The 12983-nt window shown below is 40.5% G+C and overlaps 1 protein-coding gene across 3 annotated transcripts in view; it reads left to right on the top strand.

Moving 5' to 3' along the window:
• The window catches only part of nav3 (neuron navigator 3), a 198355-nt gene that overhangs the window by 132366 nt on the left and 53006 nt on the right, over nt 1-12983 (top strand). For all 3 annotated transcript variants that reach the window (XM_039600943.1, XM_039600942.1, XM_039600941.1), the window contains exons 11-12: nt 280-513; nt 1867-1986. In XM_039600943.1, the coding sequence (XP_039456877.1) occupies nt 280-513; nt 1867-1986 (354 nt within the window). The remainder of the gene's footprint in view (nt 1-279; nt 514-1866; nt 1987-12983) is intronic.

Raw genomic sequence — 12983 nt, 5'->3', positions numbered from 1 at the left:
GCACTCAACTGTAGAAGGCTGTCTACTGGAAATATGACTGATCTTTTCACCTGATTGATTTGCCCTTTGCACAGCTGTGTACTTGGTATTACTTCAGCATCTTAGACTTGTGATTTTTGCCCAGGCGCTTTCCCCAAGACCCCTTTATACACCTAACAATCTTTAAAACACTTTTAGGATTTTCAAAAACATCGTTCTGATGGGAAAAACATTTTTGATGTATTTTGTCAGGAAATATAAATTATTTTATTCTTTGTCCCTACCCCTCTTTCTCCACAGTACATTAGAAACAACCTTTGACACGACAGTAACCACTGAGGTGAATGGGCGGAGTATACCTGCCCTCGCCGCACGCTCCTCCCCCATGTCCTGGCGCCTGGGCCAATCACAAACCCCACGTCTCCAGGCAGGTGATGCCCCCTCGATGCCCAGTGGCTATGCTGCACCCAGGGCGAGCACAACAGGCGCAGGCACCACCACAGGGCGCTATAGTGGGCACTCGGAGCCCTCCAGGTTTGTGTACATTTAACTAGTAAGCCTGTGGACAGAGCCAGGCTATTTTTCTTCCTCATTTTCAGTCTTTATGACACGACACGAGTAACCAAAAAATGTCGACCAGTGCAGGACAGTGTTTTTTGAATATTTATGTGAGGGCTCTTTGTGATTTCAGTAGCTGATTGAATTTTTGATGTTTATGGTCAAAATAAGTTGAATTGGTTTTAGTTGTTCTCTCTGTGCCACGCTGTGGTGTGAAAGCATTCTGTTTAGTTGTGCCTCCTACATTTATTCCTCCCTCTGAATAATGTAGCTCTCGGCCTTTTTATGCACTGAACACGGAGCTCGTAGATTTTAAACATCTTACACCATCATGTAATCCATGTAAATTAAATACATAACTATGCTTTGCTGTATAAAGAAGAAATATCTTAAGTACAAAATATCAGCCCCACATCATTTATACTCAGTAAGTCTACTTTAAAGGTCATTTGTTTGCTAACATGTGACAGATTTCCATTTCAGTGTGCAGAAATTCATGCTTAGTTTTGTATTCATACAGTCACCAAGGCCTTACCTGCCTCTCTCTCCACATTAATACAAATAGCTTACTGTCATACAGCAAAGCTATGTATACTTTTTCATAGTAAAACCACACACAGGATGGTTCACGTAATACATTTATGTGAACCTTGAGAGGACTCACGACACTGACAGATTACCTGAGTGAGAATGGATGAGTTTGTGTCTTCTGCAAGTCATTACAGCAGCAGGCTTCTGACCTTCATTCGCTCAATAGCAATAAATGACTTAAGCACGTAGGAGAAAAGCCTTTTCACATTTCACCCACACAATCATGTGAGCACACACTCCCAAAAGAAGATATCCTGTAAAGAGAAAACTGTGAGGGAATGGTAAGGATGAGGTGTGATGTAGCAAGGTATCTGTAAGATTAAAGAAGAAGAACAAAGCAGAAAATGTAACAACATGTTGGGAGGAAAAGGTGATTAGCTGAATTATTAGCTTAATTAACTCAGCGCTAATGGCCCCCATGTTCTACCAGCCGTGTCTGATAGCTATCTGGAAGTTGCCTCAAATCTTACCACTCGTTCACTGTCAGGTACACAGAGACACAAACTCGCTTCTCTTTACTGACTTTGCAAAATCCACACACAGTCTTCATGTTCATTACTCAGATTAGCCATCGGGCAGCCAAGGTAGCATCTTCCTTTATGTTTAGTTGACATAATTTGCTTCTTTTTCACTTAAACAAAGACCTTAAAGTGTAAGAGCCACAAGTTAAAAAAGAATAACTTTCTATAGCAAACTGAAGTTAAACATTTATACCTGTAATTTGTTCTCCCCTCACAGATACCTTACAGATGGCAGCCTTCATCTGTATGCACGGAACACCGGCCGAGCCTCTGATGCAGCTTCTTCTCGAGACATATCCCAAAGAGGAAGCAAAGAGATGCAGGGTGACATTGACAGGTGAGGATGGAGGCTGTCATAGCTGCCTGTTTTTCTGGTGCCTGTTTGATTCATTTGTGGTCCACACCCGGGAGTAGCTCCGGTTTCACACTTTTTGCGATTCATGCAAGCACGTTGTTAATATTCAAATTTGAACACAGCTTTTCACATTTCACTTTTGATTGTTGGCTTTCAGCTGATGTTTTCCTCTCCCGAGCATCTGGCTGTGAATTTGATAGCTTCGTTGTCATTCATTTTCAACCATAGCCAGGTGGGTGTTTGCTAAGACAAACCCACTGGACTGTGCTTTGCAGCCAGTGATGCATATGCATGTGAAAAAAAGCAATGTGCTGTGGTCGGAATGGCAGAAAGGTTGGCACCATAGCAACTGCAGCCATATCATATTATACCTGATTGTATCTGTCCGTTAAAGCATTCAGCACAGTGAGCATTATGGAGCTAAAAAGCATGAATATCTGGGTATATTACCCAAAACAATTAATGATATTAGATATCAGTACAAAGATATTAAAGCTAATGGAATATATAGGCTTTTTACAAACCTAATAGGATATAAAGGCCAGAGAAAGGGCAAGTGACTAAATGCTAAAAAGATTCGGATTAAGAGGTTTCAGCTGGTAACAGATGATTGAGTCAACATATATCTGCTCTGCACCAAACATTCCTGGTTTTTAGATGTGCCTGGCATAAAAACAAAGGGTAAGAAGGAAGTAAGAAATATGTCCTTCAAAGGTTATACAAGTCTTCTGTGACACCATCAGAGATTTAAAGAGGCGAAGGAGGGTTGGTGATCGATTTAAAGCTGTCAGGCTAAGATTGTGATGACAAGCCATCAGAGAGACTGCTGGGAATTGACTGATGCAGTGACATTTCCCAGTGTCACAGCTTCAGCTTCTGTCAAGATTTTAATGAGTGGGAGTGTTTAGTAGTCCTGTGATTTTAAAGATCATGATTCTGTTAATGCTACATGTGCATGGTTATACTAGGCAGGTTTACACAATGTGACGCATGACTTGCAGATACACGGGTGATATTTTGCTTGTAATATCTATGTTTTGTGTATATGATTCAGTTATTTTGCAACCCAGACAGTTTTTCAGTTTCTTGGTTATGTGCTCAGCCTCACAAGCTTGTTCGTCACAAGCCAGTCAGTCAAGCCAGTCAGTCAAGCCAGTCAGCCCGAGGTGAGTTTGATCATATCTGTGATTGGCCAAGCGGCAAAACATACTAGTCCTGACCAGAGGTTCAGAATAGGCGAGTAACCTGCAACATCAGTCTCAAACCGATTGACCTGTCAGATTTGCAAAAAGATGGCTTAGGATAAGAATAAATATGAACCAAGCAAACTGCCAAGGCTCAGCTTCACCCTGCATTTTATCTCTGTATTTAAATATTTTGCCTAAACTGTCTCTCACCTTTCCTTGACTTAAATCCAAAAATGCTCTGCTCTTTTGAACTAAAGTCTGCAGTAGCACTTTGGGCCTCAGGGGCGATGAGGAAATATTGATGCCTGCAGGCTACAGACTCCCAGTAGGAAAAAATTTGAACTCTGGTGTTTACTTCATTCCTTCCACCCTTTTCCTTTATGAAATCAAGTACATGTAGGCACGCATACACAGAAATGCACAAAATGCATGCCTCTCACGTGTTATTGTCAGTAGGTAGGCTGTCACTTCCCACGGACACATGACGAAACTCAGGGAGGAAATCCATTTCTGAACCAATTGCTCACTCAGCTCTACATTTCAGCCTGGCTTTACCTCTGAGGTACAGCGTGCTTTCCCACAAAACCCCTTGGCTTGAAGTGAAATGAGTAGAGGATAAGGCCCAAGTTCAAACAATTTGTTCACTGACTTTAAACAATTTTTCACCTCAGATGTGTAATCTGGCTTTCTGGGAATGACGGATGCAAGAAAAGTATTTGATCTCACACATTTTTCCTGTCCAGCTGTCTTGATTGATTATTACTGCTTTGGAGGTGAACATACTGTATCCATGAGATTCTGCCTGCCTCTGTAACTGGCAGCTAGTGTCATGATACCTTTCTTTCTCAAATGTCCATCCAACTGCTCTTTTCTCCAGGTGAACATACTTGGCTTAAATTACTTGGCTTGGTCATATTTTTTGGTGATAATTAGTGCATTGATTGACTGTTAATATTTCTTCTGCATTTATTATCAAAGTGTTAATCAGATTATATTTTCAATGTAATATGATTTTCAAACTATTGCACTCTGTTTTCATTTAACACAGCATCCCAATTATGGAGGAGATTGGGTTTTAGCTTTGAGAAATTCTTAGATTATAGTCTGTGATTTAATCTGTCTCTGGTTTATAGTTTGATAGTGTAAGTTTACTTTGGAACAAATTATTTGTTCACAACAGATAACTGTGCAGTTATTGTTTTTTTTTATCAGTAAGGTAAATGATCCGTGGCCATTAAAATTCCCCCCCTCGTCCTTCTGCTTTTGGATTTGCTCTCTGTCATAAGTAATAATTGGAAAACTGCACACACAAGGACACACACTTACACTCATGTCTTATACACCACCTCAAGCATGAGCACGGACACAAAAATGCACATTATTCTCTCCGAAGTTCTGCTGGCAGCAGTAGACAGAGTTCCTCAGAGGCAGAAAGTGGAAGTTGGTCTGTGTACGTAAACTGAGTTCCCACGAGGCTTGTTATGTTTTGTGCTTTTTACAGTCCATAACGACTCCCCTGGCTGCCATCCATGGCATTTTTATCCCAAACCAACACAGCCCCTCAGGATATATATCTAAATGACTCATCATACTCATGGCTGGCAGGTGACTGAAACCATCTGGGACTAGGACCACATGGACTTCATGTTGTAGTTGTAGTGGTCATGACATGAGATACTGTGTGTGCTCATCTCCATTTCTTTTTAAATGAGCTGTGCCAGTGTGTCTATTTCTTACAAAAAGACAAAAGATTAGAAGTGGAGTTTTATTTTTGAGTGCTTTCATTCTCAGTATTAGGGCAGAGCCTAATTTTTAACCAAGTGTCATAGAACACAGTCAATAAGCATCACATGTACAGCTGCTTTTGATAATAACTTTATGGTTTCCTGCAGGTGACATTGTGGTTGGAGATATTTCAGGTTGTCTGCATGTCGATTCTACTCCCACAAAACTAATAATCTGAATACTTTAATGGAATTTCTTTGAGATTAGCACAAGAATTCATTGGGACTGTAGGTGAAGATTTTTTTAGTCAAAGGTCAAGGTCACTGTGGAATTAATTAATGACAATTAATGACATTTTACAGTCAGACAAATTTGGACAAAGGGCGTAAACTGCAACTTGACTGGCTGTCAGAAGCATCCAATTGCAATGTAGTATTCCAGTGTTTTCATCGGTGCTAAGAACCAAGTACCCTGGAGCCAACCATCTGCCCAAAAACAGCTGAATGACAAAAGCTCAGATCCCTCTTCTGATCAGTCTGCTTCAAAACATTGCTGAGTTTAGCCTTGGCTAAAAGCACCTGCCTAAAAATACCTTCTTGTTATACAACATAGATGAGCACATGCTCGTGGCTCTGCTGTCAAGAAAAGACGCCCAAAGAGAGTGTTTTGACACCAGCAGGCTCCCCGCTCTCAGTAGACATGAATAAGTAACAGGGCTTCGCTTTTAGCATCCCGGTGGCTCGAGTATGTTGCCATCTCTTTCTCGCAGCTGGACTGTGGCAGCTGGCTCTACGTTTTTGATTGTCTAAAGCTTCGGGGGCTTGGAGACAAGTTTATATGTGTTGAAAGTGTGCTGTGGTTGTGTTGTCCATGCTTCACAAAAGAAAGCTTGTTGGTGTACTACATTTAAGTGTGTTTATGTGTGGGTGTATGTGTGTTTGTGTGTGCATGTACAGACTTCTCCATATGCCGTGTGTGCTGCTGAGCAGCAGGATTCGGCCTGTCACTCCGCGTAGCAGTGACAGTTGCGGAGAAGCCGCTCTGCTTGTCTTTGCTGTCGTAAGCAGTGAAGAGATTTGGAGGAGAAGGTTTTTTACTACCAATGACAAACGCAGTCATTATATAAGTTTCTCTCATTCATCTCTTCCAGGGGCACCTGAAACTAGCTTCTGCTTTGAGACGTTTCTGCTTTGAGACGCTTCTGCTTTCTATAGTCTTCTGGCAACTGTCAGTTTTTCAGACATTTGTCTTTTTCATTATTTCCACCTCAGTGCACACAGGCTAAACCTAGCAAAATGTGATAATTCGGAGATGCTTTATCACTGATTTGAGTACCCAACTGTGCCTGGCTCGTGTGTATGTTCATGCAAATGTGCCCTCACTTGTGTAGATGCTTGCATATATATTTCCTCTCAAAAATGGGCAAATTGTGGCCCACACAACCAGACTCTAATTAGCCATCTCTTCATTCAAAGATGCTCGAGGGAAAGTTTCCCTGTTTTTGGACGCTCCGTTTTCCTCCTGTTTCTTATTCTTTGGCATTGATATAAATGTGTGTGTGTGTGTGTGTGTGTGTGTGTGTGTGTGTGTGTGTGTGTGTGTGTGTGTGTGTCTGTCTGTCTGTCTGTCTGTCTGTCTGTCTGTCTGTGTGTATGGCAATGATAACTTTTCTGTGTGGAACTTCAGGAAGCACATGCTGCTAAATGCTAGATGGACATGACATTTTTGACTTATGGAGCACCATTGAATCCTGGTACCTCATCTTATCTATGTTCCCAACACACGTACACCAGCACACATGTACACGTCTTTCTTTATATACACACACTATTGCTTACCTACACACATCCCATGAGTCTTACTCTGAACTAACCCCTGACCTCCTTACTGCACCTCAAAACTGTTTCTGGGTTCCACTTTTCCTCACAGTCCTTATCATCAAGTTGACTGCCCTCAGTGAGTGCATGATCTTCACAGGGCTAAGAAACATGCAAATATGTGTATTTGACATTCCATTGTATACTCAGCTGATCTGTATAAATATATGTGATTGTGAAATTTGTATAAAATATGTGTAATATGTGATTTAGATATTTAATTTTCCTTATGCAAAGTTTCATCAAGCTCGGTCTTCTCATCTGGGAGGAAATAAGGAACACACATACATAAAATCTTTATAGTATGACGATTACCCTTAGAAAAGTGGTCCAAAGGCATAATGTTTTATAATGATATTTCAGTTTAAACACGGATAAAAATGGATATTAATCTCCTGCAGATTTGGTTGTTGAACTAGAGCAATGATGCTGGAGAAGACTAGCTGTTAGCCTCCGTGTATACCTGTGCTGTTAGACCAGCAGGAGGAGAATGATCTCAAGAATAAAACTAGGTCTGAATAGGCCTATGCTACTGTATATATAGCATAGCCTATAGCACGAGATAAAAGAAGAAAGTATCCAGCATCCAGGAGGTATGACCACTTGAAAAAATGTATTTTCATTTCACTGAGACTTAAACAAAAAAGAACATGTTTAAACTACAGTTCTAAATATGTAAAAATCAGAAGTTAAATCAAAATAATATTTAGAATAGACCTGTTCAAAATGCCAGATATACACTAGATGAAAAGCTCTCTTTTCCAATTACTGGTGAGAATTGTACCAAATAGACATTAAGTCTGGTCACTAATTAACCAAATACATTTATACCTGAATTAATTTAGCAAAGCGTTAGTAAATTCTTAATTCCAGAGATCATGAAAACCAATTAAACTGATCAAACATAGAACCTCATTCCAATCTTATCCAATGAAAAGGTGTCAGAATTTATTTGAATATCATGTTTCCTGTTTTATATCCACGTGGGCATCGTTTGATGGATTGACCTCAATGTCTTTCATGTATTCTGTTGTATAGGTGCAGAAAACGTGTGTGATGTTCACATGAAAGACCACCTGATAAAGTGCTTCCAGAGGAAATGATGAGGGACAAAATATTTGATGGGGGTGTAAAGCAGGCAGAGGGATATTATTTTCCTGATACTGAGCAAGCATCTCCACGCCATCACTGACAACTTCATGCTGCAGCACATGGAAGTTAACTCTTACTTGTAAAACTGCTTATCAAATTTGGTTACTCCTCAACTGAAGATGCCAAATCACTTTCAACCCCTGGCTATAACTACAATTAATGTGAAAACACCAGCAAGTTTTGTAAAGCATAAAGATAGGCCTTATTAAATATACTACTGCTAAACCCTCACTATCCTATAAATGTTCAGTCTTGTATTAGAATTTAAATGTACTGATACCTCATAGAGGCGTTAGGCCCTTTAAGAAAGTATGCTTCTGCCATCACTAATTAATACGATATTTAAATATAGAAGTGTTTCAACTTGATTGAAAACAATTAGGGTGCACAGGGGTTCATCTTTTGGTTAGTTAAGTGGCAGCAGGGACGCAGTGGAGATGCCCCTGGTTCCATATGGAGGTGAACTATCCACCTGGCCTCATCAGCATGGACCTGTGGGTGACAAGGATGAGGGGATATTAGTGAGTGCGGTCAGGCTTGCCCTGTCTATTTCTCTCATTGATGACACATCCCATATGGTCAAGTTCTGCCTTAGTTCATCTGGGTCATCTGAGCATCCATACCTGCCCTGGACTGAAAGTGATTAAGGCTGGGGAGAGTGGCTGATTCAGTCACCCGCCCTTTTGGTCTTATTCTTCATCAGACATAAGAGCAAAAGCAAAAAGCATAAAATGATTTATGAGCTATTATTACCCATTCTCATGGTATAATTTGACAAAATAGTTCTGAATTGCATCAGATGATGCTGAGCTCTGGTATGTATTGCAGTTGATGTCTGTCCATCATAACTAAATTACGTAATCAATTTAGGAGGGGATAGTTAACATGCAATCATGAATCCTTTATTTCCTTTACTTTTCCTTCTTTCAGGGTATGGTATATGCACTTTCTTACTTTCTGTTCATGCAGTTTTTCTAGACTTTTAGTGATCTTAGGTCTGACTGATGTGACTTATGAAAAACTGTGATGACACAGTGCTGACTCACATTACACTGACATGAAGTGGCATGAGAGACTCATGTCCTGTAACAGTGTGTTACATATGTTCAGAAGATGTCACAGATGAGGACACTTTTTGGATTCTTGATGCAAATGCCTGTGTGGTAACCAGGCATTCACAGACTGTGTTGATAACTAATTTTATGATGATAGCGTGAGGATCCTGTGACATTCAACACCAATAATAGAGACTCCATGTAGGTGTTCCTTAAATGCTTATTTGTGTGTGTCCAGTAACCCACATGTTTGAATCGATGTAATACAACTCAGGAAGAAAAAAGGAAGGAGAGCCATTGATCTTAACTGTACAGTGATTTAGAGCTGTATTAGAAAGAAAGCAATTGCTTCTCTTTTGTTTACAAAAGAGAAGCAAGCAGCTTATTTGACTGTTGATCCAGACCATGTTCCACTGAGAGTTTACTTGGATTGGGAATTTGTTCAAAACACTGAATTGTCTGCATGCTTTTAAGTGTTTGAATTTCTGAAGAGATTTGTGATGAAACTAAAAAAAAAAAAGAACTTGAAGTGACAGCATCAGATTTATATCTTTTCTTTTCCGGGGTGTCTCGTGTTGTTTAAGAGGATCGATTTAAGAAATGTTTAATTACATTTTTGAGTTTAGACTTTTTGGCCAATCCAGATTTGTTCAACAGTCGCTCTGCTGTAAATAGGTGGATTACAAGGTAATGTTGAATAGATTTTAGGATGAATAGACCACAGGGGTCTATTTGCCTCGGGTTCATCAATTCATTTAGTTAAAAATTTCCAAGCATATGACTCCATTCATCATCTGACAGGCCTAATGAGTTTGTGAAGATAAGAATCAACAAAGCTGCTGTCATTGCTAATTCACTTTACTGCCATGGAGCCTGACTCTGTTGTGGATTATGAAATCGTAATCTTGTTAAATGACGAGTGTTGCGGTATAATTACAGCAAAACAGCATTTACAAAGCCTTTAAACCTATTACTGTTTGTGTCCCAAATTAGGTATCATCAGACTCCAGATTCAATACATAATTCTGTTTTTAACCCTCTGATGGGGAAGAAAATCAACAAATAAGATGATATCTAAATAAAACGCTGACTGTTTAGTCTTTCTCATTCTGGGTGACTGTTGTGCTAAGTTGTTATGTTTTTAGTCCTTAATTGTGGCAAACCGTGTCAAGTCTGTCTCCACATGATTGGGTGTCAGCAGCTGATTGTTTATTCTGGTGAAACGCAGAGATCAGAGCTGGTCAGATGCAAACCTCAGCTGAGGGGCTTTGGAGAGCTGACACTGTGCTGCCACTGTCTATCAAGTTTTACTGCTGTAATCCCAGGAATACAAAGGATTTTCTGTTTCAGAAGTGCAGAGGATGCTAGGTTTGGTTTGCCAGATCACCCGCAGACAGAGCAGAGGCAGACGGTGGCTGTGTGACCCACCGATGCCCTGCTGCTTCTAGGGCTCATTTAAAACATACCTTTTTTTCCTTGCTTTTATTTGCTGTGTGGGTTCAGGGTCATTGTAATGAGTACTAGGTGGCATTACTCTTTTGTTGATGCCTTCATTTCCCACAGTACAGCTCAGAAAATAACATTTCTGAAATATCTATGCGTCATTCTCAAAACTAGGTTTGGTGTCAACATTGGTACAGACGCAGCATCTCCACTTACAGTCAGTCAAAATAGGTGGACTGTCATTACACAACATACAATTTGGTCATTTGCAGTAAAACCATACATAGTATATTTTTAATAGCATTATTTTTATAGACAAAGCCTGAAGTCCTGACAGTCAAGTTGCTTCTCCCCTTGATTTCTGAACTTTCTGTGTTTAATAATAAATACAATTAAATCTAAATACTGAGTGAATAGGATCTTAAAAAAAGAAATAGGTTCAGATGTTAGGGTCCCCGCCTGCAATGAGTGTCAAAGGTTACGTATGCTGAAAATCATAAGAACTACTTTTATCCACATTATAATTTATAATTAAAACCTCACCCTTAAACAGTAAAGATACACAGGTTTCTAAAGTGCTGCTAAGCTTCACGCATACGGAATAATTCATTAACAGCGACATTTTCATGCGATTTCTGGAATGAAATTGAACTTTTGGTATATCTTCATCCATTGTGTGTTTCCCTGTGCTAGCAACCTGACTGCTAGCCTACAGAAAAAAGAAACAGTTCCTGTTACTTGTGCTGGATGGTGAATAAGCTTCTGATGCCTCCCTATTTGGAAGTTGAATGATATTTACAAACTAAAGAAATATGTTAAATTTGACAAAGTGATGTAATCTGTGCTGCACAGTGCAGAAGTAGAGGGCTGAGAGAAAGACATCTGAAAGACTGGATGCTCACCCATTGTTGATGTAGAGATTAAGATCCCTCACCACCTGCTCTGAATCTGGCAGTAAGTCTGATGTCCCTTTTTTCTCCTCACAGATGGACTCCTCCATTTTATCCAATCAAATCCTCACATGGCTAAATTTATCATCCTGGTACCTAAGCAAACCAGCATCATAGATTATGCACGGAGCTGTTAAAAGAGCCTCTAGTGTCATCCTACAGAAGAGATGAGGAACAGACTTTGGAGGTCTCCCATGATGCTCTTGATTATTATCAGTGTAATTTGACTGATTATTTGGTCTGGGGTGTTTCCAATGAACTGAGGTGATATGTTTTAGTTGGTGTGTTTTGTCTAGTGTCAGTCCAAAACCCAAACATTTCCTAACAGTATGCTATGGTAGTTTATTGCTCACATTTTCTTCAGAAAATACAAAAATGCTGCTGACTTACCGTCACATGACGCACTGTATTTGCTTGTATAGAGCTTTAAATCATGTTTTAGTGAAGTTACCACTTTCAGGCCAGTGGAGGAGGAGGAAGCTGGTGGTTGGACTGTGGCTTATGCGGGTTGTTTGTCTGCATTTGCCAGCAGCTTGCCATAGACTTGAACAAACCCCTGCTGGGATGTATTAGCCTGCTGTAAACCCCACGGTGCTGAACAGCTAAAGACTTTGTTGTTGTCTTTGACTGCATTGCAGTAGGACGTCTGGACGCATTAACCAGCCAGGCCAGGCACTGCTGTTGTCCTGCTGGCTCACTGCTTAGCAGCAGACATATTTCCAGCCCATCCCTCCAAGGTCACCCTGCTCCTTCCTTTAATTGAGTTGTGTCGAGGTGAATTGGATTCCACAGTCAGTGATTGTTAAGTTTGTTTGCTTTTTTTCCTAGGACATTTCTTATTTTAAGTAAATGCTGCTTGACTTTTCTTTCCCAACATAGCAACCAGCATCCAGTTCACTTTTACTCCTCCCTGATAAAGTACATTTCTGCCATCAGAGACCAATCTTCAGTTTTAATTAAAAGATGAAATGGAATGCTTAGCATTAGCATTGAACGGGAAATCCAAAGAAAATGGTTAAGCCCCATGGCTCATTATGTCGGTGATGTCTTGGAAGCTTTTCTAATCAAGTGTTCAGCAAAACAAAACTACATGAATGGAGGTTCACTGGTGAAAAGAAATAAGATCTACAGTTTTTCTTGCTGAAGAATCAAAGAGGGGAGTCGTGAATCTGTCTAATTATATCCCAACGCAACGCTGCGTGGACAGTCATTGCTGAGCATCTCACGCATTATTCATGAGGTCACTTCCAGTCAGAGGCTTTTGCCAAAGACAGAACAAATTCTGCTCTCCAGCAAAGACCTTCCCCTTTGATTTGACTCTATTCTGCATTGTCATCCTCGTTTAATTAACCCTTAGTAACCCGCTGCTGACGACATGTCTTCCTGGCACTCCTTGGCTGACAGGCCCATCCTGGTTGGGAGGGGAGACGAAGAGAGAGGAGGGGGAGCTGGCAGTAACAGTGGGTAAAAGTGGAAGACTGAGTGACTCCTTTGCTCCTCTCTCTCTCTCTCTTGTTTCCATTTCCTCTCTTGACTCCCAGTCGAGCCACAGCTCCTAGCTTCTCTGCCAGGTGGGGTTTTGCCTCTTGG

Source organism: Oreochromis aureus, linkage group 17, assembly GCF_013358895.1.
Source record: "Oreochromis aureus strain Israel breed Guangdong linkage group 17, ZZ_aureus, whole genome shotgun sequence".
Classification (NCBI taxonomy): Eukaryota; Metazoa; Chordata; class Actinopteri; order Cichliformes; family Cichlidae; genus Oreochromis; species Oreochromis aureus.
The sequence above is the reverse complement of the archived record's forward strand: the minus strand, read 5'-3'. Positions and strand labels throughout refer to the sequence as shown.